General features: G+C 47.5%; 1 protein-coding gene across 1 annotated transcript in view; it reads left to right on the top strand.

The window, feature by feature from the left end:
• Window positions 1–26,597, top strand: part of LOC139406187 (syntaxin-binding protein 5-like) — a 236,343-nt gene that overhangs the window by 202,434 nt on the left and 7,312 nt on the right. Inside the window, exon 21 of the mRNA XM_071148687.1 lies at window positions 25,850–26,077. Coding sequence (XP_071004788.1) covers window positions 25,850–26,077 — 228 coding nt within the window. The remainder of the gene's footprint in view (window positions 1–25,849; window positions 26,078–26,597) is intronic.

Here is a 26,597-nt window from a genome sequence, read left to right as displayed (position 1 = left end):
TGTGCATAGAAGTCAGCGTGTGCATAGAAGTCAGCGCGTGCATAGATTCAGCGCGTGCATAGAGTCAGCGTGTGCATAGATTCAGTGTGTGCATAGAGTCAACTTGTGCATAGATTCAGCGTGTGCATAGAGTCAGCATGTGCATAGAGTCAGCGTGTGCATAAAGTCAGCGCGTGCATAGATTCAGCGCGTGCATAGAGTCAGCGTGTGCATAGATTCAGCGTGTGCGTAGATTCAGCGTGTGCATAGATTCAGCATGTGCATAGAGTCCGTGTGTGCATAGATTCAGCGCGTGCATAGATTCAGCGTGTGCATAGAGTTAGCGTGTGCATAGATTCAGCGTGTGCGTAGATTCAGCGTGTGCGTAGATTCAACGTGTGCGTAGAAGTCAGCGTGTGCATAGATTCAGCGTGTGCATAGATTCAGAGTGTGCATAGAGTCTGTGAAAGAAAGTGCAAAAACTGTCAACGTAGTAGTCCGCGTAGTAGAGCTCTGTTAACCAACCTGAGCCCGACGGACCCCGACATTATACATCGGGCTAGGGACGGGCAGGGCCTGTTGTCTCATCAATAACTAGGATACGGGCAGGGCCTGCTGTCTCCTCAATAACTAGGGATGGGCAGGGCCTGCTGTCTCATCAATAACTAGGGATGGGCAGGGCCTGCTGTCTCATCAATAACTAGGGATGGGCAGGGCCTGCTGTCTCATCAATAACTAGGATATGGGCAGGGCCTGCTGTCTCATCAATAACTAGGATACGGGCAGGGCCTGTTGTCTCATCAATAACTAGGATACGGGCAGGGCCTGCTGTCTCATCAATAACTAGGGATGGGCAGGGCCTGCTGTCTCATCAATAACTAGGATACGGGCAGGGCCTGCTGTCTCCTCAATAACTAGGGATGGGCAGGGCCTGCTGTCTCATCAATAACTAGGATACGGGCAGGGTAGGGCTCGTGCTTAAAATTAATTCCAGTGCAGGGCTCTACCAGGTAACCATTTAATTAACTGTTCAGCAGTCTTATGGCTTGGGGGTAGAATCTGTTAAGGAGCCTTTTGGACCTAGACTTGGCGCTCCACACTTTCCGTGTGGTAGCAGAGTGACCAGTCTATGAGTTGGGTGGCTAGGGTCTTTGAGAATTTTCCAGTCCTTCTTTTGAAGCCACCTGATATAGAGGTCCTGGATGGCAGGGACCTCTGCTCCAGTGATGTACTGGGCCATCCGCACTCCCCTGTGTAGCGCCTTTTAGTCAAGGGCAATGCAGTTGCCATATCAAGCGGTGACATTCCCAGTCAAGAGGCTTTCAACGGTGCAGCTTTAAGACATTTTTTGAGGATCTGAGGAGCCATGGCAAATCTTTTCAACCTCCTGAGAGGGAAAAGGCGCTACCTCGCCTTCTTCACGACCTCGCTGGTGTACCATGTTAAGTTGTATTGTTTGCGGATCTGTTTGGGCGGTATTCAAATTGGGCCCAGGGTGTCGATGGTGTTGATGTGAGCCATGACCAACCTTTTAAAAGCATTTCATGGTTACAGATGTGAATGCTACAGGACAATCGTTGTTTAGGCAGGTTACCTTTGAATCCTTAGGAACAATGGCAATGGTGATATGCTTGAAACTTTTGGTGGGGATTACAGACTGTTGACAAGGAGATGTTGAAAATGTTGATGAAGACCCTTGCCAGCTAGTCCAGCTGGTCTGCGCATGCCCTGAGAACGTGCCCTGGTATTTTGTCTGGCTCAGCAGCTTTCTCACATTGACCACGGAGAGCGAGATCACACGGTCATCCAGGACAGCGGGGGGCCTGTATCAGTGTTGTTTTCCCTCGAAGCGAGAATAGAAGGCATTCAGCTCGTCTGGGAGGTTTGGGTCACTGACGTCATCGATGCACTTATTGATGAAGCCTGTGACTGATGTCGTAAACACCATCAATGTTATTGGACGAATCTTAGAACGTATTCCAATCCGCAAGGCGGTCTTGTAGCTTAGCGTCCTCTTGACCGTACTGAGCACGTCACTGGTACTTCTTGTTTGAGTTTTTGATTGTAAGCTACCCTATTCACATCGACGGGACAGTAGTGGAGAGGGTGGAAAGTTTTAAGTTCCTCGGTGTACATTTCACAGACAAGCTGAAATGGTCCACCCACACAGACAGCATGGTGAAGAAGGCACAACAGCGCCTCTTCAACCTCAGGAGGTTGAACTTTTACAGATGCACAATCGAGGATGTATCACCGCCTGGTACGGCAACTGCTCCGCCCACAACCGTAAGGCTCGCCAGAGGGTAGTGAGGTCTGCACAACGCATCACCGGGGGCAAACTACCTGCCCTCCAGGACACCTACACCACCCGATGTCACAGGAAGGCCAAAAATATCATCAAGGACAACAACCACCCGAGCCACTGAGTGTTTTGCCCGCTATCATGCAGAAGGCGAGGTCAGTACAGGTGCATCAAAGCTGGGACCGAGAGACTGAAAAACAGCTTCTATCTCAAGGTCATCAGACTGTTAAACAGCCATCACTAACATTGAGTGGCTGCTGCCAACATGCTGACTCAAATCTCTAGCCTCTTTAATAATTTAAAATGAGATGTAATAAATGTATCACTAGCCACTTTAAACTATGCCACTTTGTTTACATACCCTACATTACTCGTCTCATATGTATATACTGTACTCTATACCATCTACTGCATCTTGCCTATGCCGTTCGGCCATCACTCATTCATATATTTATATGTACATATTCTTATTCATTCCTTTACACTTGTGTGTGCATAAGGTAGTTGTTGTGAAATTGTTAGATTACTTGTTAGATATTACCGCACGGTCGGAACTAGAAGCACAAGCATTTCACTACACCACGTGTATGTGACCAATACAATTTGATTTGATTTGATTTTTAGACAGGAAGCAGGAGAATGGAGTCATGGTCTGATTTGCCAAAGGGAGGACGACGGAGGTCCTTGTCTGCATTTCTGTGGGCAGAGTAAAAATGGAGTGTTAGCATCTCCAGAGTGAAGTCAAATGACCTAGCGGCCTCATGGGTGGAATGTTATTCATATTTGTCATAATTTAATAACTAAGTAACATTATTTCAAAAACCCACCAAAATCCCTTATTCTTCTGTGATGTATACAAAAGTGTATTATTAGGAAGCAAACTCAAAATGGAATACATTTCAACTCTATATCTGACATGGTAGAGGTGTTTTCTTTATTTTAAAGCCTTTAACCATGTATGTGATGTGAAGTGGATACTTTTACTCCTCTAGTCCGACAATTAATCTACAGATAAAACGATTAGCCGAATTCCTTTCTAGTCATCGGTCCTCCTTCCGGTCTGGTCAGCATGTAACAAGGTCTCCACAGCCCTTCCTCCCACGTCTTCCCTTGCACCGCTTGGGTAGCTCGAATAAATGGAGTAGAGTCCAGTGTAAACAAGGGCACAACTGAGTCTGAGATTAAGTAGGAGCCATTATCGAGGTCAAAGTCGAGTTTCGCATCTGTCGATTCGTAGTTCGAAGGTACTTGGTAGTCATGGGTGATAATGCTGTGAGCTTTCTGTACAAAAAAGTAAAGTATGCAAAGAACACAAAAACAAAAGAGCAAAGTTGAATTGGGAGTAAGATGTTCAACCATCTCCATCATTCACATTGTGTTGATCTGATCCTGTCAGTGAAACAGAGAGAGAAACCTGGCCAAAGCTCCTCTTATCCAGGTCACACAAACACTTCCATAGCCTGGCCCGTCCTCCGCTCTGCCCCCAGTCGGATTAGCAGACTGACAGCAACTAGCAGTTCGTCCAGTCGGCAGAGACGAGCTAATCTCTCCACAGGACAGAGAGGAAGAGGACATATCACAGTTATCCACCTGCGCGTCAGAGTCAGAGGGCTCTATCAACCGGCTCGAGTGTCAGATCACACAGACGATCAGGCAGGTGGCAGGGATGAAGGGTTGGAAGGCAGGCAGAGGTAGTTGTGACCCAAGAAGCACTGTGACCATGGACCAGCCACAGACCGCTGCAGGCAAGGTGTTCAGTTGCTCACGCTGAGATGTCTTTGATTAGCCAATGGCTGACCCGGAGAGCCAAAAATGGTAACTTGTCAAAAGTAGCACCTGCTCCCATGGAGAGACAGTGGGTGTTTTATTCAACCTCTTCTCAGAGCTGTCATGTATTATTGTGCATGGTAATCCGAGACACTCCATATAGTATGGTATGTGTTAATCATTTGTTGATGTCCATCACTCATTTCGTATGATATATTACGAGATACAATTTGCATTATATGTTAGGAATTTGCCAAACATACAATATGTTAGGAATTCAAATCAAATTGTATTTGTCACATGCACCGAATATAACAGGTGTAGAACTTACAGTGAAATGGTTATTCTTGATAGGAGGTGAGGTGGCTAGGTGGCTAATGTTAGCTAGCTCGCTCGCTAAATTTAGCCAGGCTAGAGGTTAGGGTTATGGGTTAAGGTTAGGTATAGGGTTAGGGAAAGGGTTAGCTAACATGCTAAGGTGGTGCAATGTAGCTAAAAAGCAGTAAGTAGTTGACAAGTGGCTAAAATGCTTAAGTTGTCCATAATGAGATTCAAACTTGCAAATGTAGTGTTGCTAGTCATACACGTTATACCACTACCCATTAACCCTGACAAACCATTTCAGTAACCATCTGTCTTGTTTAACCACACCAAACATAACATATCATACTAAATTGAGTGTCTCGGATTTACGTACAGAATAATACAAAATTCTCCAAGACCATGTTAGTTTATTTTGGATAGAAATGGAATGAGAGAGACGGAACACTAGGGACGGAACACTAAGGATGGAACACTAAGCACTGATCACTAAGGACGGAACACTAAGGATGGAACACTAAGGACGGAACACTAAGGATGGAACACTAAGGATGGAACACTAAGGACGGAACACTAAGGACGGAACACTAAGGACGGATCACTAAGGACTGACCACTAAGGACGGAACACTAAGGACGGAACACTAAGGACGGAACACTAAGGACGGATCACTAAGGACGGAACACTAAGGATGGAACACTAAGGACGGATCACTAAGGACGGATCACTAAGGATGGAACACTAAGGATGGAACACTAAGGACGGAACACTAAGGATGGAACACTAAGGATGGAACACTAAGGACGGAACACTAAGGACGGAACACTAAGGACGGAACACTAAGGATGGAACACTAGGGACGGAACACTAAGGATGGAACACTAAGCACTGATCACTAAGGACTGACCACTAAGGACGGAACACTAAGGACGGAACACTAAGGACGGATCACTAAGGACGGAACACTAAGGACGGAACACTAAGGACGGAACACTAAGGACTGACCACTAAGGACGGAACACTAAGGACGGAACACTAAGGACGGAACACTAAGGACGGATCACTAAGGACGGATCACTAAGGACGGAACACTAAGGATGGAACACTAAGGACGGAACACTAAGGATGGAACACTAAGGACGGAACACTAAGGATGGAACACTAAGGACGGAACACTAAGGACGGAACACTAAGGATGGAACACTAGGGACGGAACACTAAGGATGGAACACTAAGCACTGATCACTAAGGACTGACCACTAAGGACGGAACACTAAGGACGGAACACTAAGGACGGATCACTAAGGACGGAACACTAAGGACGGAACACTAAGAACGGAACACTAAGGACTGACCACTAAGGACGGAACACTAAGGACGGAACACTAAGGACGGAACACTAAGGACGGATCACTAAGGACGGATCACTAAGGACTGACCACTAAGGACGGAACACTAAGGACGGACCACTAAGGACGGAACACTAAGGACGGAACACTAAGGACGGAACACTAAGGACGGATCACTAAGGACTGACCACTAAGGACGGAACACTAAGGACGGAACACTAAGGACGGAACACTAAGGACGGAACACTAAGGACGGATCACTAAGGACGGAACACTAAGGACTGAACACTAAGGACTGAACACTAAGTATGGAACACTAAGGACGGAACACTAAGGACGGATCACTAAGGACGGATCACTAAGTATGGAACACTAAGGACGGAACACTAAGGACGGAACACTAAGTATGGAACACTAAGGACGGAACACTAAGGACGGATCACTAAGGACTGACCACTAAGGACGGAACACTAAGGACGAAACACTAAGGACGGAACACTAAGGACGGATCACTAAGGACGGAACACTAAGGACGGAACACTAAGGACTGAACACTAAGGACGGAACACTAAGGACGGATCACTAAGGACTGACCACTAAGGACGGAACACTAAGGACGGAACACTAAGGACGGAACACTAAGGACGGATCACTAAGGACGGAACACTAAGGACGGAACACTAAGGACTGAACACTAAGGACGGAACACTAAGTATGGAACACTAAGGACGGAACACTAAGGACGGAAAACTAAGGACTGACCACTAAGGACTGACCAATAAGGACTGACCACTAAGGACTGACCACTAAGGACTGGCCACTAAGGACGGAACACTAAGGACTGACCACTAAGGACTGAACACTAAGTATGGAACACTAAGGACGGAACACTTAGGACGGATCACTAAGGACGGATCACTAAGGACGGATCACTAAGGACGGATCACAAAGTATGGAACACTAAGGACGGAACACTAAGGACGGAACACTAAGTATGGAACACTAAGGACGGAACACTAAGGACGGATCACTAAGGACTGACCACTAAGGACGGAACACTAAGGACGGAACACTAAGGACGGAACACTAAGGACGGATTACTAAGGACGGAACACTAAGGACGGAACACTAAGGACTGAACACTAAGGACGGAACACTAAGGACGGATCACTAAGGACTGACCACTAAGGACGGAACACTAAGGACGGAACACTAAGGACGGAACACTAAGGACGGATCACTAAGGACGGAACACTAAGGACGGAACACTAAGGACTGAACACAAAGGACGGAACACTAAGTATGGAACACTAAGGACGGAACACTAAGGACGGAAAACTAAGGACTGACCACTAAGGACTGACCACTAAGGACTGACCACTAAGGACTGACCACTAAGGACTGACCACTAAGGACGGAACACTAAGGACTGACCACTAAGGACTGACCACTAAGGACTGACCACTAAGGACGGAACACTAAGGACGGATCACTAAGGACGGAACACTGAGGACGGAACACTGAGGACTGAACACTAAGGACGGAACATTAAGTATGGAACACTAAGGACGGAACACTAAGGACGGAACACTAAGGACTGACCACTAAGGACTGACCACTAAGGACTGACCACTAAGGACGGAACACTAAGGACTGACCACTAAGAACTGACCACTAAGGAAAGACCACTAAGGACGGAACACTAAGGACGGAACAATAAGGACGGAACACTAGAGACGGAACACTAGAGACGGAACACTAAGGAGGGAACACTAAGGACTGACCACTAAGGACGGAACACTAAGGACGGAACACTAAGGACTGACCACTAAGGACGGAACACTAAGGACGGAACACTAAGGACGGAACACTAACGACGGAACACTAAGTATGAATCATTAAGGACGGAACACTAAGGACAGAACACTAGAGACGGTACACTAGAGACGGAAAACTAAGGAAGGAACACTAAGGACTGACCACTAAGGACGGAACACTAGGGACTGATCACTAAGGACTGACCACTAAGGACGGAACACTAAGGACGGAACACTAAGGACGGAACACTAAGGACGGAACACTAAGGACGGAACACTATGGACGGAACACTAAGGACGGAACACTAAGGACGGAACACTAAGTATGGAACACTAAGGACGGAACACTAAGGACAGAACACTAAGGACGGAACACTAGAGACGGAACACTAGAGACGGAACAGTAAGGATGGAACACTAAGGACGGAACACTAAGGACGGAACACTAAGGACGGAACACTAAGGACGGAACATTAAGGACGGAACACTAAGGACTGACCACTAAGGATGGAACACTAGGGACTGATCACTAAGGACTGACCACTAAGGACGGAACACTAAGGACGGAACACTAAGGACGGAACACTAAGGACGGAACACTAAGGACGGAACATTAAGGACGGAACACTAAGGACTGACCACTAAGTATGGAACACTAAGGACTGACCACTAAGGACGGAACACTAAGGACGGAACACTAAGGACGGAACACTAAGTATGGAACACTAAGGACGGAACACTAAGGAAGGAACACTAAGGACAGAACACTAAGGACGGAACACTAAGGATGGAACACTAAGGACGGAACACTAAGGACGGAACACTAGGGACGGAACACTAGAGACGGAAAACTAAGGACTGAACACTAAGGACGGAACACTGAGGACGGAACACTAAGGACTGAACACTAAGGACGGAACACTAAGGACGGAACACTAAGGACGGAACACTAAGGACGGAACACTAAGGACGGAACACTAAGGACTGAACACTAAGGACGGAACACTAAGGACGGAACACTAAGTACGGAACACTAAGGACTGACCACTAATGACTGACCACTAAGGACTGACCACTAAGGACGGAACACTAAGGAAGGAACACTAAGGACGGAACACTAAGGACTGACCACTAAGGACGGAACACTAAAGACTGAACACTAAGGACGGAAAACTAAGGACTGAACACTAAGGACGGAACACTAAGGACAGAACACTAAGGACAGAACACTAAGGACGGAACACTAGGGACGGAACACTAAGTATGGAACACTAAGGACGCAACACTAAGGACGGAACACTAAGGACGGAACACTAAGGACGGAACACTAGAGACGGAACACTAGAGACGGAACACTAAGGACTGAACACTAAGGACGGAACACTAAGGACTGACCACTAAGGACGGAACACTAGGGACTGATCACTAAGGACTGACCACTAAGGACGGAACACTAAGGACGGAACACTAAGGAATGAACACTAAGGACGGAACACTAAGGACGGAACACTAAGGACGGAAAACTAAGGACTGACCACTAAGGACTGACCAATAAGGACTGACCACTAAGGACTGACCACTAAGGACTGGCCACTAAGGACGGAACACTAAGGACTGACCACTAAGGACTGAACACTAAGTATGGAACACTAAGGACGGAACACTTAGGACGGATCACTAAGGACGGATCACTAAGGACGGATCACTAAGGACGGATCACAAAGTATGGAACACTAAGGACGGAACACTAAGGACGGAACACTAAGTATGGAACACTAAGGACGGAACACTAAGGACGGATCACTAAGGACTGACCACTAAGGACGGAACACTAAGGACGGAACACTAAGGACGGAACACTAAGGACGGATTACTAAGGACGGAACACTAAGGACGGAACACTAAGGACTGAACACTAAGGACGGAACACTAAGGACGGATCACTAAGGACTGACCACTAAGGACGGAACACTAAGGACGGAACACTAAGGACGGAACACTAAGGACGGATCACTAAGGACGGAACACTAAGGACGGAACACTAAGGACTGAACACAAAGGACGGAACACTAAGTATGGAACACTAAGGACGGAACACTAAGGACGGAAAACTAAGGACTGACCACTAAGGACTGACCACTAAGGACTGACCACTAAGGACTGACCACTAAGGACTGACCACTAAGGACGGAACACTAAGGACTGACCACTAAGGACTGACCACTAAGGACTGACCACTAAGGACGGAACACTAAGGACGGATCACTAAGGACGGAACACTGAGGACGGAACACTGAGGACTGAACACTAAGGACGGAACATTAAGTATGGAACACTAAGGACGGAACACTAAGGACGGAACACTAAGGACTGACCACTAAGGACTGACCACTAAGGACTGACCACTAAGGACGGAACACTAAGGACTGACCACTAAGAACTGACCACTAAGGAAAGACCACTAAGGACGGAACACTAAGGACGGAACAATAAGGACGGAACACTAGAGACGGAACACTAGAGACGGAACACTAAGGAGGGAACACTAAGGACTGACCACTAAGGACGGAACACTAAGGACGGAACACTAAGGACTGACCACTAAGGACGGAACACTAAGGACGGAACACTAAGGACGGAACACTAACGACGGAACACTAAGTATGAATCATTAAGGACGGAACACTAAGGACAGAACACTAGAGACGGTACACTAGAGACGGAAAACTAAGGAAGGAACACTAAGGACTGACCACTAAGGACGGAACACTAGGGACTGATCACTAAGGACTGACCACTAAGGACGGAACACTAAGGACGGAACACTAAGGACGGAACACTAAGGACGGAACACTAAGGACGGAACACTATGGACGGAACACTAAGGACGGAACACTAAGGACGGAACACTAAGTATGGAACACTAAGGACGGAACACTAAGGACAGAACACTAAGGACGGAACACTAGAGACGGAACACTAGAGACGGAACAGTAAGGATGGAACACTAAGGACGGAACACTAAGGACGGAACACTAAGGACGGAACACTAAGGACGGAACATTAAGGACGGAACACTAAGGACTGACCACTAAGGATGGAACACTAGGGACTGATCACTAAGGACTGACCACTAAGGACGGAACACTAAGGACGGAACACTAAGGACGGAACACTAAGGACGGAACACTAAGGACGGAACATTAAGGACGGAACACTAAGGACTGACCACTAAGTATGGAACACTAAGGACTGACCACTAAGGACGGAACACTAAGGACGGAACACTAAGGACGGAACACTAAGTATGGAACACTAAGGACGGAACACTAAGGAAGGAACACTAAGGACAGAACACTAAGGACGGAACACTAAGGATGGAACACTAAGGACGGAACACTAAGGACGGAACACTAGGGACGGAACACTAGAGACGGAAAACTAAGGACTGAACACTAAGGACGGAACACTGAGGACGGAACACTAAGGACTGAACACTAAGGACGGAACACTAAGGACGGAACACTAAGGACGGAACACTAAGGACGGAACACTAAGGACGGAACACTAAGGACTGAACACTAAGGACGGAACACTAAGGACGGAACACTAAGTACGGAACACTAAGGACTGACCACTAATGACTGACCACTAAGGACTGACCACTAAGGACGGAACACTAAGGAAGGAACACTAAGGACGGAACACTAAGGACTGACCACTAAGGACGGAACACTAAAGACTGAACACTAAGGACGGAAAACTAAGGACTGAACACTAAGGACGGAACACTAAGGACAGAACACTAAGGACAGAACACTAAGGACGGAACACTAGGGACGGAACACTAAGTATGGAACACTAAGGACGCAACACTAAGGACGGAACACTAAGGACGGAACACTAAGGACGGAACACTAGAGACGGAACACTAGAGACGGAACACTAAGGACTGAACACTAAGGACGGAACACTAAGGACTGACCACTAAGGACGGAACACTAGGGACTGATCACTAAGGACTGACCACTAAGGACGGAACACTAAGGACGGAACACTAAGGAATGAACACTAAGGACGGAACACTAAGGACGGAACACTAAGGACGGAACACTAAGGACGGAACACTAAGGACGGAACACTAAGGACGGAACACTAAGTATGGAACACTAAGGACGGAACACTAAGGACAGAACACTAAGGACGGAACACTAGAGACGGAACACTAGAGACGGAACAGTAAGGATGGAACACTAAGGACTGACCACTAAGGACGGAACACTAGGGACTGATCACTAAGGACTGACCACTAAGGACGGAACACTAAGGACGGAACACTAAGGACGGAACACTAAGGACGGAACACTAAGTATGGAACACTAAGGACGGAACACTAAGGACGGAACACTAAGGACTGACCACTAAGGACGGAACACTAGGGACTGATCACTAAGGACTGACCACTAAGGACGGAACACTAAGGACGGAACACTAAGGACGGAACACTAAGGACGGAACACTAAGTATGGAACACTAAGGACGGAACACTAAGGACGGAACACTAAGGACTGACCACTAAGTATGGAACACTAAGGACTGACCACTAAGGACGGAACACTAAGGACGGAACACTAAGGACGGAACACTAAGTATGGAACACTAAGGACGGAACACTAAGGACGGAACACTAAGGACAGAACACTAAGGACAGAACACTAAGGACGGAACACTAGGGACGGAACACTAAGTATGGAACACTAAGGACGCAACACTAAGGACGGAACACTAAGGACGGAACACTAAGGACGGAACACTAGAGACGGAACACTAGAGACGGAACACTAAGGACTGAACACTAAGGACGGAACACTAAGGACTGACCACTAAGGACGGAACACTAGGGACTGATCACTAAGGACTGACCACTAAGGACGGAACACTAAGGACTGAACACTAAGGACGGAACACTAAGGACGGAACACTAAGGACGGAACACTAAGGACGGAACACTAAGGACGGAACACTAAGTATGGAACACTAAGGACGGAACACTAAGGACAGAACACTAAGGACGGAACACTAGAGACGGAACACTAGAGACGGAACAGTAAGGATGGAACACTAAGGACTGACCACTAAGGACGGAACACTAGGGACTGATCACTAAGGACTGACCACTAAGGACGGAACACTAAGGACGGAACACTAAGGACGGAACACTAAGTATGGAACACTAAGGACGGAACACTAAGGACGGAACACTAAGGACTGACCACTAAGTATGGAACACTAAGGACTGACCACTAAGGACGGAACACTAAGGACGGAACACTAAGGACGGAACACTAAGTATGGAACACTAAGTATGGAACACTAAGGACGGAACACTAAGGACGGAACACTAAGGACAGAACACTAAGGACGGAACACTAAGGATGGAACACTAAGGACGGAACACTAAGGACGGAACACTAAGGACGGAACACTAGGGACGGAACACTAAGTATGGAACACTAAGGACGGAACACTAAGGACGGAACACTAAGGACGGAACACTAAGTATGGAACACTAAGGACGGAACACTAAGGACAGAACACTAAGGACGGAACACTAGAGACGGAACACTAGAGACGGAACACTAAGGACGGAACACTAAGGACTGACCACTAAGGACGGAACAATAGGGACTGATCACTAAGGACTGACCACTAAGGACGGAACACAAAGGACGGAACACTAAGGACGGAACACTAAGGACGGAACACTAAGTTTGGAACACTAAGGATGGAACACTAAGGACGGAACACTAAGGACGGAACACTAAGGACGGAACACTAGGGACGGAACACTAAGTATGGAACACTAAGGACGCAACACTAAGGACGGAACACTAAGGACGGAACACTAAGGACGGAACACTAGAGACGGAACACTAGAGACGGAAAACTAAGGACTGAACACTAAGGACGGAACACTGAGGACGGAACACTGAGGACTGAACACTAAGGACGGAACATTAAGTATGGAACACTAAGGACGGAACACTAAGGACGGAACACTAAGGACTGACCACTAAGGACTGACCACTAAGGACTGACCACTAAGGACGGAACACTAAGGACTGACCACTAAGAACTGACCACTAAGGAAAGACCACTAAGGACGGAACACTAAGGACGGAACAATAAGGACGGAACACTAGAGACGGAACACTAGAGACGGAACACTAAGGAGGGAACACTAAGGACTGACCACTAAGGACGGAACACTAAGGACGGAACACTAAGGACTGACCACTAAGGACGGAACACTAAGGACGGAACACTAAGGACGGAACACTAACGACGGAACACTAAGTATGAATCATTAAGGACGGAACACTAAGGACAGAACACTAGAGACGGTACACTAGAGACGGAAAACTAAGGAAGGAACACTAAGGACTGACCACTAAGGACGGAACACTAGGGACTGATCACTAAGGACTGACCACTAAGGACGGAACACTAAGGACGGAACACTAAGGACGGAACACTAAGGACGGAACACTAAGGACGGAACACTATGGACGGAACACTAAGGACGGAACACTAAGGACGGAACACTAAGTATGGAACACTAAGGACGGAACACTAAGGACAGAACACTAAGGACGGAACACTAGAGACGGAACACTAGAGACGGAACAGTAAGGATGGAACACTAAGGACGGAACACTAAGGACGGAACACTAAGGACGGAACACTAAGGACGGAACATTAAGGACGGAACACTAAGGACTGACCACTAAGGATGGAACACTAGGGACTGATCACTAAGGACTGACCACTAAGGACGGAACACTAAGGACGGAACACTAAGGACGGAACACTAAGGACGGAACACTAAGGACGGAACATTAAGGACGGAACACTAAGGACTGACCACTAAGTATGGAACACTAAGGACTGACCACTAAGGACGGAACACTAAGGACGGAACACTAAGGACGGAACACTAAGTATGGAACACTAAGGACGGAACACTAAGGAAGGAACACTAAGGACAGAACACTAAGGACGGAACACTAAGGATGGAACACTAAGGACGGAACACTAAGGACGGAACACTAGGGACGGAACACTAGAGACGGAAAACTAAGGACTGAACACTAAGGACGGAACACTGAGGACGGAACACTAAGGACTGAACACTAAGGACGGAACACTAAGGACGGAACACTAAGGACGGAACACTAAGGACGGAACACTAAGGACGGAACACTAAGGACTGAACACTAAGGACGGAACACTAAGGACGGAACACTAAGTACGGAACACTAAGGACTGACCACTAATGACTGACCACTAAGGACTGACCACTAAGGACGGAACACTAAGGAAGGAACACTAAGGACGGAACACTAAGGACTGACCACTAAGGACGGAACACTAAAGACTGAACACTAAGGACGGAAAACTAAGGACTGAACACTAAGGACGGAACACTAAGGACAGAACACTAAGGACAGAACACTAAGGACGGAACACTAGGGACGGAACACTAAGTATGGAACACTAAGGACGCAACACTAAGGACGGAACACTAAGGACGGAACACTAAGGACGGAACACTAGAGACGGAACACTAGAGACGGAACACTAAGGACTGAACACTAAGGACGGAACACTAAGGACTGACCACTAAGGACGGAACACTAGGGACTGATCACTAAGGACTGACCACTAAGGACGGAACACTAAGGACGGAACACTAAGGAATGAACACTAAGGACGGAACACTAAGGACGGAACACTAAGGACGGAACACTAAGGACGGAACACTAAGGACGGAACACTAAGTATGGAACACTAAGGACGGAACACTAAGGACAGAACACTAAGGACGGAACACTAGAGACGGAACACTAGAGACGGAACAGTAAGGATGGAACACTAAGGACTGACCACTAAGGACGGAACACTAGGGACTGATCACTAAGGACTGACCACTAAGGACGGAACACTAAGGACGGAACACTAAGGACGGAACACTAAGGACGGAACACTAAGTATGGAACACTAAGGACGGAACACTAAGGACGGAACACTAAGGACTGACCACTAAGGACGGAACACTAGGGACTGATCACTAAGGACTGACCACTAAGGACGGAACACTAAGGACGGAACACTAAGGACGGAACACTAAGGACGGAACACTAAGTATGGAACACTAAGGACGGAACACTAAGGACGGAACACTAAGGACTGACCACTAAGTATGGAACACTAAGGACTGACCACTAAGGACGGAACACTAAGGACGGAACACTAAGGACGGAACACTAAGGACGGAACACTAAGGACGGAACACTAAGGACGGAACACTAAGGACAGAACACTAAGGACAGAACACTAAGGACGGAACACTAGGGACGGAACACTAAGTATGGAACACTAAGGACGCAACACTAAGGACGGAACACTAAGGACGGAACACTAAGGACGGAACACTAGAGACGGAACACTAGAGACGGAACACTAAGGACTGAACACTAAGGACGGAACACTAAGGACTGACCACTAAGGACGGAACACTAGGGACTGATCACTAAGGACTGACCACTAAGGACGGAACACTAAGGACTGAACACTAAGGACGGAACACTAAGGACGGAACACTAAGGACGGAACACTAAGGACGGAACACTAAGGACGGAACACTAAGTATGGAACACTAAGGACGGAACACTAAGGACAGAACACTAAGGACGGAACACTAGAGACGGAACACTAGAGACGGAACAGTAAGGATGGAACACTAAGGACTGACCACTAAGGACGGAACACTAGGGACTGATCACTAAGGACTGACCACTAAGGACGGAACACTAAGGACGGAACACTAAGGACGGAACACTAAGTATGGAACACTAAGGACGGAACACTAAGGACGGAACACTAAGGACTGACCACTAAGTATGGAACACTAAGGACTGACCACTAAGGACGGAACACTAAGGACGGAACACTAAGGACGGAACACTAAGTATGGAACACTAAGTATGGAACACTAAGGACGGAACACTAAGGACGGAACACTAAGGACAGAACACTAAGGACGGAACACTAAGGATGGAACACTAAGGACGGAACACTAGGGACGGAACACTAAGGACGGAACACTAGGGACGGAACACTAAGTATGGAACACTAAGGACGGAACACTAAGGACGGAACACTAAGGACGGAACACTAAGTATGGAACACTAAGGACGGAACACTAAGGACAGAACACTAAGGACGGAACACTAGAGACGGAACACTAGAGACGGAACACTAAGGACGGAACATTAAGGACTGACCACTAAGGACGGAACAATAGGGACTGATCACTAAGGACTGACCACTAAGGACGGAACACAAAGGACGGAACACTAAGGACGGAACACTAAGGACGGAACACTAAGTTTGGAACACTAAGGATGGAACACTAAGGACGGAACACTAAGGACGGAACACTAAGGACGGAACACTAGGGACGGAACACTAAGTATGGAACACTAAGGACGCAACACTAAGGACGGAACACTAAGGACGGAACACTAAGGACGGAACACTAGAGACGGAACACTAGAGACGGAAAACTAAGGACTGAACACTAAGGACGGAACACTAAGGACTGACCACTAAGGACGGAACACTAGGGACTGATCACTAAGGACTGACCACTAAGGACGGAACACTAAGGACGGAACACTAAGGACTGAACACTAAGGACGGAACACTAAGGACGGATCACTAAGGACGGAACACTAAGGACGGAACACTAAGGACGGAACACTAAGGACTGAACACTATGGACGGAACACTAAGGACGGAACACTAAGGACGGAACACTAAGGACGGAACACTAAGGACGGAACACTAAGTATGGAACAATAAGGACGGAACACTAAGGACGGAACACTAAGGACGGAACACTAAGGACGGAACACTAAGGACGGAACACTAAGGACTGAACACTAAGGACGGAACACTAAGGACTGACCACTAAGGACGGAACACTAAGGACGGAACACTAAGGACTGACCACTAAGGACTGACAACTAAGGACTGACCACTAAGGACTGACCACTAAGGACGGAACACTAAGTACGGAACACTAAGGACGGAACACTAAGTATGGAACACTAAGGACGGAACACTAAGGACTGACCACTAAGGACGGAACACTAGGGACGGAACACTAAGGACGGAACACTAAGGACTGACCACTAAGGACGGAACACTAAGTATGGAACACTAAGGACGGAACACTAAGGACGGAACACTAAGTATGGAAACCTAAGGACTGAACACTATGGACGAACACTAAGGACGGAACACTAAGGACGGATCACTAAGGACGGATCACTAAGGGTTGATCACTAAGGACGGAACACTAAGTATGGAACACTAAGGACGGAACACTAAGGACGGAACACTAAGTACTGATCACTAAGGACTGACCACTAAGGACTGACCACTAAGGACGGAACACTAAGGACGGAACCCTAAGGACGGAACACTAAGGACTGACCACTAAGGATGGAACACTAAGGACGGAACACTAAGGACTGACCACTAAGGACTGACCACTAAGGACTGACCACTAAGGACTGACCACTAAGGACGGAACACTAAGGATGGAACACTAAGGACTGAACACTAAGGACTGACCACTAAGGACGGAACACTAAGGACGGACCACTAAGGACGGAACACTAAGGACGGAACACTAAGGACTGAACACTAAGGACGGAACACTAAGGACTGACCACTAAGGACGGAACACTAAGGACGGAACACTAAGGACGGAACACTAAGGACGGAACACTAAGTATGGAACACTAAGGACGGAACACTAAGGACTGACCACTAAGGACGGAACACTAGGGACGGAACACTAAGGACGGAACACTAAGGACTGACCACTAAGGACGGAACACTAAGTATGGAACACTAAGGACGGAACACTAAGGACGGAACACTAAGTATGGAACACTAAGGACTGAACACTAAGGACGGAACACTAAGGACGGAACACTAAGGACGGAAGACTAAGGACTGAACACTAAGGACGGAACACTAAGGACTGACCACTAAGGACGGAACACTAAGTATGAAACACTAAGGACGGAACACTAAGGACGGAACACTAAGGACGGAACACTAAGTATGGAACACTAAGGACTGATCAGTAAGGACGGAACACTAAGGACTGACCACTAAGGACGGAACACTAGGGACTGATCACTAAGGACTGACCACTAAGGACGGATCACTAAGGACTGACCACTAAGGACTGATCACTAAGGACGGAACACTAAGGACTGACCACTAAGGACTGACCACTAAGGACTGATCAGTAAGGACTGACCACTAAGGACGGAACACTAGGGACTGATCACTAAGGACTGACCACTAAGGACGGATCACTAAGGACTGACCACTAAGGACTGATCACTAAGGACGGAACACTAAGGACTGACCACTAAGGACGGAACACTAAGGACGGATCACTAAGGACTGATCACTAAGGACTGATCACTAAGGACTGATCACTAAGGACTGACCACTAAGGACTGACCACTAAGGACTGATCACTAAGGACGGAACACTAAGGACTGACCACTAAGGACGGAACACTAAGGACTGACCACTAAGGACTGACCACTAAGGACTGATCAGTAAGGACGGAACACTAAGGACTGACCACTAAGGACTGACCACTAAGGACTGATCAGTAAGGACGGATCACTAAGGACTGATCACTAAGGACTGACCACTAAGGACGGATCACTAAGGACTGATCAGTAAGGACTGACCACTAAGGACGGAACACTAAGGACTGATCAGTAAGGACTGACCACTAAGGACTGACCACTAAGGACTGACCACTGAGGACTGATCAGTAAGGACTGACCACTAAGGACTGAACACTAAGGACTGACCACTGAGGACTGATCAGTAAGGACTGACCACTAAGGACTGACCACTAAGGACTGATCAGTAAGGACTGATCACTAAGGACGGATCACTAAGGACGGAACACTAAGGACTGATCACTAAGGACTGATCACTAAGGACGGAACACTAAGGCTTTACACACACGGCAGTGGCGGTTGGTGCCGTTTAAGATGAGGGAGTGTTACGTTCCCCAGTTTATGTGTTGTAGTTTGTGTATTTGCATGTGTTTTATTTCAGGAAATGGCTTCCGGAAATCTCTCAAGCAGCTGATTGGTCGACTCCAGGGCTAATTGGAGAGCTGACCCCGCCCCCTCGTCAAGACACAGCTGTCTCCAATTATACATTCATTCTGAAGCTATATAAAAGCCAGTGTTCTGTTCAGGAGAGAGAGATTTGGAGGTAGGGATTGCTGAGAGAGATTTTGCTAGAGATTTGCTGGGAGGTCATTGCTGAGCGATTGTTTGTGATAGAGAGATTTTGGAGGTAGGGATTGCTGAGAGAGATTTTGCTAGAGAGATTTTGCTGAGGTCATTGCAGAGCGATTGTTTGTGAGAGTTTTTGCAAGAGGTTGATTTTCCTGGGAGTTCATTGCTGAGAGTGGGTATGTTCTGTGAGTTTGTTGCTCAGGTAGAGCTTATTTGATGTCTGTTTCTTAGTTTGTTTGTAAAATTGTTTAATATTCTGTTTCATTTGTTCCCATGGGGGAAAGGGGAAGGCACCTTGGGAGTGCTTAGGCAAGAGGCCCGCGGGCATACATATACCCGTAGTATATTCATTGTCTAGGCACACTAGGTAAGACCTGGGCGGACCACTCCCTGTATTTTGGTTAGGGCACCAGGTGGTGCTAAATTAGGTAAGTAGTGGGTAGGCAGGTAAGATAGGAGAGGGGGGGGGGCTTTGAGATTTACTTTCTTTGCTTTGGTTCCGTCCAGCCCCTTTTTCCCCATATTACCGTGTAAAGGAATAAAGTCCTTGTAAACGGTATCACATTCTGCCTGTTGTCATCCTTACTCGCACCTACAGTCCATACCTCTTTCACTTCACAGAGTTTAGTTGTAGCAGGGTGTTGCGTTCCCTCTTCATAGAGGCGTGCGTAATAGGGAGGAATACTTTTTTTTTAGGAGCATGGCCTTCTTTCTATTACAGCCTATTGGATGACTGTCATTCATATTCCAGTCACCCAGTTCAATGTAACATCAATAGGTTTAGGCTAGTAGATCATACTCACCATACTACAACCTAACCTATGAATTAAAGTTTACAACGCAGAAGTAGAGAGAATGTTTACTAGTGAAGGTGACACCCATTCAATACCATCTTGCACACTCTTGCCTGCATCTAGCTGATGTAGGGTGCTATCATTAGTCCAACAGTTGCAAACGAGAGTTTCTATTGGACAAAATCAGGTATGTTTATCCTCGTTTGGTTCCTTTTAAGAAACGTTTTTCAACAGAATTGGCAGAATGGTTAACCCACTGTTCCTAGGCCGTCATTGTAAATAAGAATGTGTTCTTAACTGACTTGCCTAGTTAAATTACATAAATCAATCAATATGTTAAAAAAAAATGAATATACCCCCGATCAAAAACATAGCTCACTTTCATAGCAGCCACATAAAAACAGCATGATTACTCGTTGTCTATAGAATTCCTTATCACAACTATCTACGCACTCTCCTCTTCTCACCATTTCCCTTTGCTTGTGGAATTCAGTGCACAACACGTTAGCTATCTGTCACCAGACTAAAAAAAAAACTTACCAAGCCAAACCTTCATATCATGACCGCTAACCGCTACACACAGCCTACATAGTTGTCACGTCATAGTCAACACAGCTACAAGAAGTAACACGTTAGTAAACCCACTACAATCATGCAGTACAGTGTACATTCAGCAAGCCATTTAGCAGTTACACCGCCGGGCCCCGGGGGCAAAAAAAATGAAACCAAAAGCTTACCTTGACTTGGAAGAGTTCCTAATGTTTGATAGCCATAGCTAACATAGCATCCCTCTCTGTTTGAGCCTGGTGTCTGAGTAGGCTAAACTAGCTAGCTGCATTCGCTAGCTAAGTGAAAGTGAAAGAGAAAAAAAAAATCAACTAAATATAGCTAGCTCTCTCTCTCTCGCTTTTCCTTCATTTTGGAAGAAGGTTCATGAGCCTACTAGGTTTTGTATTGATGTCAATGTCCCTCGAGCTTCTACACCACAGTGCTGCCTTACATAGTGCTGCTGAGGCTACTGTAGACACTTTATTGCAAAACAGTGTGTTTTAATCAGTTCTATGGTGATGTAAATATATTTAGTATAGTTAAAAAATATAAAAATAAATGTTTCACTATTTTTATTTTGCTGAAATTCGACTGAGGAGGATGGTCTTCCCCTTTGTCCTCTGAGGAGGCTCTACTGATACACACACACACCAGGATACTACGATTTTTTTTCACCAAAACTGTTCATATTTCGGGCCCTGAACAAATGCTCCATTATAAGGCAGTACCCATGGAGCTGGGAGGCAGGCTGACGGTTCTGCCCTGCACTTCTACAGTGATCTACCCTGTGGTTCTGCCATGTGGTTCTACACTGCGGTTCTACCCTGCAGTTCTGCCCTGCGGTTCTGCTGTGTTCTGCCCTGCGGGTCTGCTGTGTTCTGCCGTACGGTTATTATATGAAACTTCCTAGTGCTTAGCCTAGTTATTCTATGAAACTACTTCCTAGTGCTTAGCCTAGTTATTCTATGAAACTACTTCCTAGTGCTTAGCCTAGTTATTATATGAAACTACTCGTCTTTTCGCTATAATGTCTGTCTGTCCTCGTCTCCACTGTAATGTCTGTATATGTCTGAATCGCTGAAGAATTGCCCTCCCTCCCTCCATCTCTTCCTCTCTCCTCCTCCCCTCCCTCCCTCTTTCCCTTCCTCTCTCCCCCTCCCCTCCTTCTTCCTAATAAATCCCTGCTTGGACTCCTTGGGGGTACCAGTGTCCTGTCAGAGTGCCACTGTGAGGGACTTTCATTAGCTAACACCCCACAGGCTCTGTCATGCACAAACACAACCCGGTAACACAGAGCAGAAATGAGATGCCACTCTGGCCACAGCCCAGACACACACAGCAGAAATGAGATGCCACTCTGGCCACAGCTCAGACACACACAGCAGAAATTAGATTCTGCTCTGGCCACAGCCCAGACACACAGAGCAGAAATGAGATGCTGCTCTGGCCACAGCCCAGACACACAGAGCAGAAATGAGATGCCTCTCTGGCCACAGCTCAGACAACAAAAGCCATTGTGATCCCAGTGTCAATGCTACCAGGCAGCGTCGTAATGCAGCGTAGTATCGCCCTGAACATGGAACAGCTGTATTACAGTTCACCGACACATTCATTAGTCGCAGAAACATGTTCCACTTGTCTTGTGTGTTCTGTGGATGTAGGAATATCCATTAACAAAGTGTCTTTGTCTGTCTATCTCAGGGGGGTGTGTCTATCTCAGGGGGGGGTGGTCTATATCAGGGGGGGTGGTCTATATCAGAGGGGGGGTGTGTCTATCTCAGGGGGTGTGTCTATCTCAGGGGGTGTGTCTATCTCAGGGGGTGTGTCTATCTCAGGGGGGGATGGTCTATCTCAGGGGGTGTGTCTATCTCATGGGGGAGGTGTCTGTCTCGGGGAGGTGTATATCTTAGGGGGTGTGTCTATCTCAGGGGGTGTGTGTCTATCTTAGGGGGGGGGGTGTCTATCTCAAGGGGGGGGTCAATCAGGGGGGTGTGTCTAACTTGCGAGGCGGGGGGGGTCTATCTCAGGGGGGGGGGTGTCTATCCCGGGGGGTGTGTCTATCTCAAGAGGGGGGGTCTATCGTGGGGGTGTGTCTATCTCAGGGGGGTGTGTCTATCTCAGGGGGGGGGTCTATCTCAGGGGTGTTGTATATCTTAGGGGGGGTGTCTATCTCAGGGGGTGTGTCTATCTCATGGGGGAGGTGTCTGTCTCAGGGGGGGTGTAAATCTCAAGGGGGGGGGGGGGGGGGTCTATCAGGGGGGTGTGTCTATCTTGCGGGGGGGGGGTGTCTATCTCAGGGGGGGTGGTCTATCTCAGGGGGTGTGTCTATCTCAGGGGGGGGTTGTATATCTTAGGGGGTGTGTCTATCTCAGGGGGTGTGTCTAACTTAGGGGGGGGTCTATCTCAGGGGGGAGTGTCTATCTCGGGGGGGTGTCTATCTCGGGGGGGTGTCTATCTCGGGGGGGTGTCTATCTCAGGGGGGGTATGTGTCTATCTCAGGGGGGGTGGTCTATCTCAGGGGGTGTGTCTATCTCAGGGGGTGTGTCTATCTCAGGGGGTGTGTCGATCTCAGGGGGTGTGTCGATCTCAGGGGGGGGGTTTCGATCTCAGGGGTGTGTGTCTATCTTGGGGTGTGTGTATATCTTAGGGGGGGGGTTGTCTATCTTGGGGGTGTGTGTCGATCTTAGGGGGGTGTCTATCTTAAGGGGGGGTGTCTATCTTGGGGGTGTGTGTCGATCTTAGGGGTGGGGGGGTATCTCAGATGGGGTGTCTATCTCATGGGTGTGTTTATCTTAGGGGGTGTCTGTCTCAGGGTGGGTGTCTATCTCAGGGGATGTGTCTATCTTAGGGGTTTTGTGTCTATCTCACGGGTGTGTCTATCTCGGGGGGGTGTCTATCTCAGGGGGGGTATGTGTCTATCTCAGGGGGGGTATGTGTCTATCTCAGGGGGGGTGGTCTATCTCAGGGGGTGTGTCTATCTCAGGGGGTGTGTCTATCTCAGGGGGTGTGTCTATCTCAGGGGGTGTGTCGATCTCAGAGGGTGTGTCGATCTCAGGGGGGGGGTTTCGATCTCAGGGGTGTGTGTCTATCTTGGGGTGTGTGTATATCTAAGGGGAGGGGTTGTCTATCTTGGGGGTGTGTGTCGATCTTAGGGGGGTGTCTATCTTAAGGGGGGGTGTCTATCTCGGGGGTGTGTCTATCTCGGGGGGGGGGGGGGTGTCTATCTTTCTCAGGGGATATGCAACATTTAAAATGGCAACAACAACAGATAATATTCTTCTATCTTAAGTGGGTTAGACAACCGTGTTGTTTTCCTTTGAGAAAACCAGTTACAGCATCTCTTCCTGGCTTTGGGTTTATTCTACCACTGCTCTCCTTGCTGAGTTATATTTTTTTGTCTTCCTTTCTGGTTTTCTCTCATATTGCTGGGTGTCTGGCCTGTCTGGTGGCTGGTTGTCTGGCCTGTCTGGTGGCTGGGTGTCTGGCCTGTCTGGTGGCTGGTTGGCTGGCTGGCTGGTTGTTGTTTGTTTACCTGATAATCCAATACGTTGTGAAATATCACAAGACTGGTATAAAGGTTATATTTTGGCTGATATTTGAATTTTTCAGGTTTTTTTTTTCTTTTTTCTAGTGTTTGTGAAGACAGCGTCTTCAGTATGCTTAGAGACGTTTCCAATCTTGTTTGAATGAAAATATTTACAATGAACCGTTTGGGCGACGCAGACGTCGCTCGCTGTTGTTACGTTGTGAAGTCTGCAGCGTCTGTATCACAAAGCTCAGGCAGCAGACATCACCTAGTCAGGTCATTGAGGAGTACAGGAGTCATTGTTGAGCAACACATAAATACTTTACTGGGGGAGGCTGGAGCTATAAATATGTAACGGACAATCTGAATGGGTAGCAAGGTAAGGGGACAACACAATGTGTGTGTTTGATGTGATGTGTGTGTGTGTGTGTGTGTGTGTGATGTGTGTGTGTGTGTGTGTGTGTGTATGTGAGTGCTCATGTTTTGTGTGTGTGTGTGTGTGTGTGTGTGTATGTGAGTGCTCATGTTTTGTGTGTGTGTGTGTGTGTGTGTGTGTTTGTTTGTGTGTGTGTGTGTGTGTATATGCACGTGAAGGTTTTTCTTGAACCTGTGTGTGTGTGAGGGAACATAACATGGGACTAAATCATGGTTTGGTTCTGTGTGTTTGCTCTCATTGGGCCATAATCACATGATCACATGACTTGTCTTCTGTCTCCATGGATTCAACTGTAACTAAGCACTACAGCTATGACATCATTTTTGCGAGAGAGAGAGAGTGTGTGTGCGTGTGTGTGTGTGTGTGTGTGAATATTTGGTTTGATTCCATTCTAGCTCACACTGTCAAGATCACTTGACTGGTCGTTGTCGTTGTCGCTCTCTCTCTGTCTCTCTACTGTCTAAGCTCTCTCTCTGTCTCTCTACTGTCTAAGCTCTCTCTCTCTCGCGTTCTCTCCCCCTCCCCCTCTTCCTCTCTCTGTCTCTCTGTCTCATTGTGTCTGTGTGTCTCCTGTAAAGCAGAAAGCAGAGAGAATTCGTTCAGCTTCTCGCGGAGCTCCAGTGTGTCCAGTATCGGCCGCGACACCAAGGAAGCGGTGACCACGCTGCAGTTCGGAGAGTCCTACGGTCGTAAAGGTGACTCCCTGCCCACCGCCTGCCTGTGGGTGGGCACCAGCCTGGGCGTGGTCCTCCTACTGCCCATATCCATCCCCACAGAGAAGGAGAGGCTGGAGGAGCCTGTCACCATGGCGCCCAGCGGTGAGCCTGCTCTGGGGGGTGAACGGCCTTGATGTGGCCTGCCTTAGCCTACTTTATTTTGATGTCTGAGCAATGACATTAGACATGATAGTAATGGAGAAATGACTGACTGACTCACAGGGTGGGGTTATTCATATGCTAATGGAGGTGTGATAATGGAATTTGCCGGCGCATGTTGTTTTCTGTCCTCCTACTGTCTCATTCTTCTCTGTCCTCCTACTGTCTCATTCTTCTTTGTCCTCCTACTGTCTCATTCTTCTCTGTCCTCCTACTGTCTCATTCTTCTCTGTCCTCCTACTGTCTCATTCTTCTCTGTCCTCCTACTGTCTCATTCTTCTCTGTCCTCCTACTGTCTCATTCTTCTCTGTCCTCCCACTGTCTCATTCTTCTCTGTCCTCCTACTGTCTCATTCTTCTCTGTCCTCCCACTGTCTCATTCTTCTTTGTCCTCCTCTCTCATTCTTCTTTTTCCTCCTCTCTCATTCTTCTCTGTCCTCCTACTGTCTCATTCTTCTCTGTCC

The sequence above is a fragment of the Oncorhynchus clarkii genome, chromosome 3 (genome assembly GCF_045791955.1).
Source record: "Oncorhynchus clarkii lewisi isolate Uvic-CL-2024 chromosome 3, UVic_Ocla_1.0, whole genome shotgun sequence".
NCBI lineage: Eukaryota > Metazoa > Chordata > Actinopteri > Salmoniformes > Salmonidae > Oncorhynchus > Oncorhynchus clarkii.
This window is presented reverse-complemented; position numbering and strand designations above follow the sequence as displayed.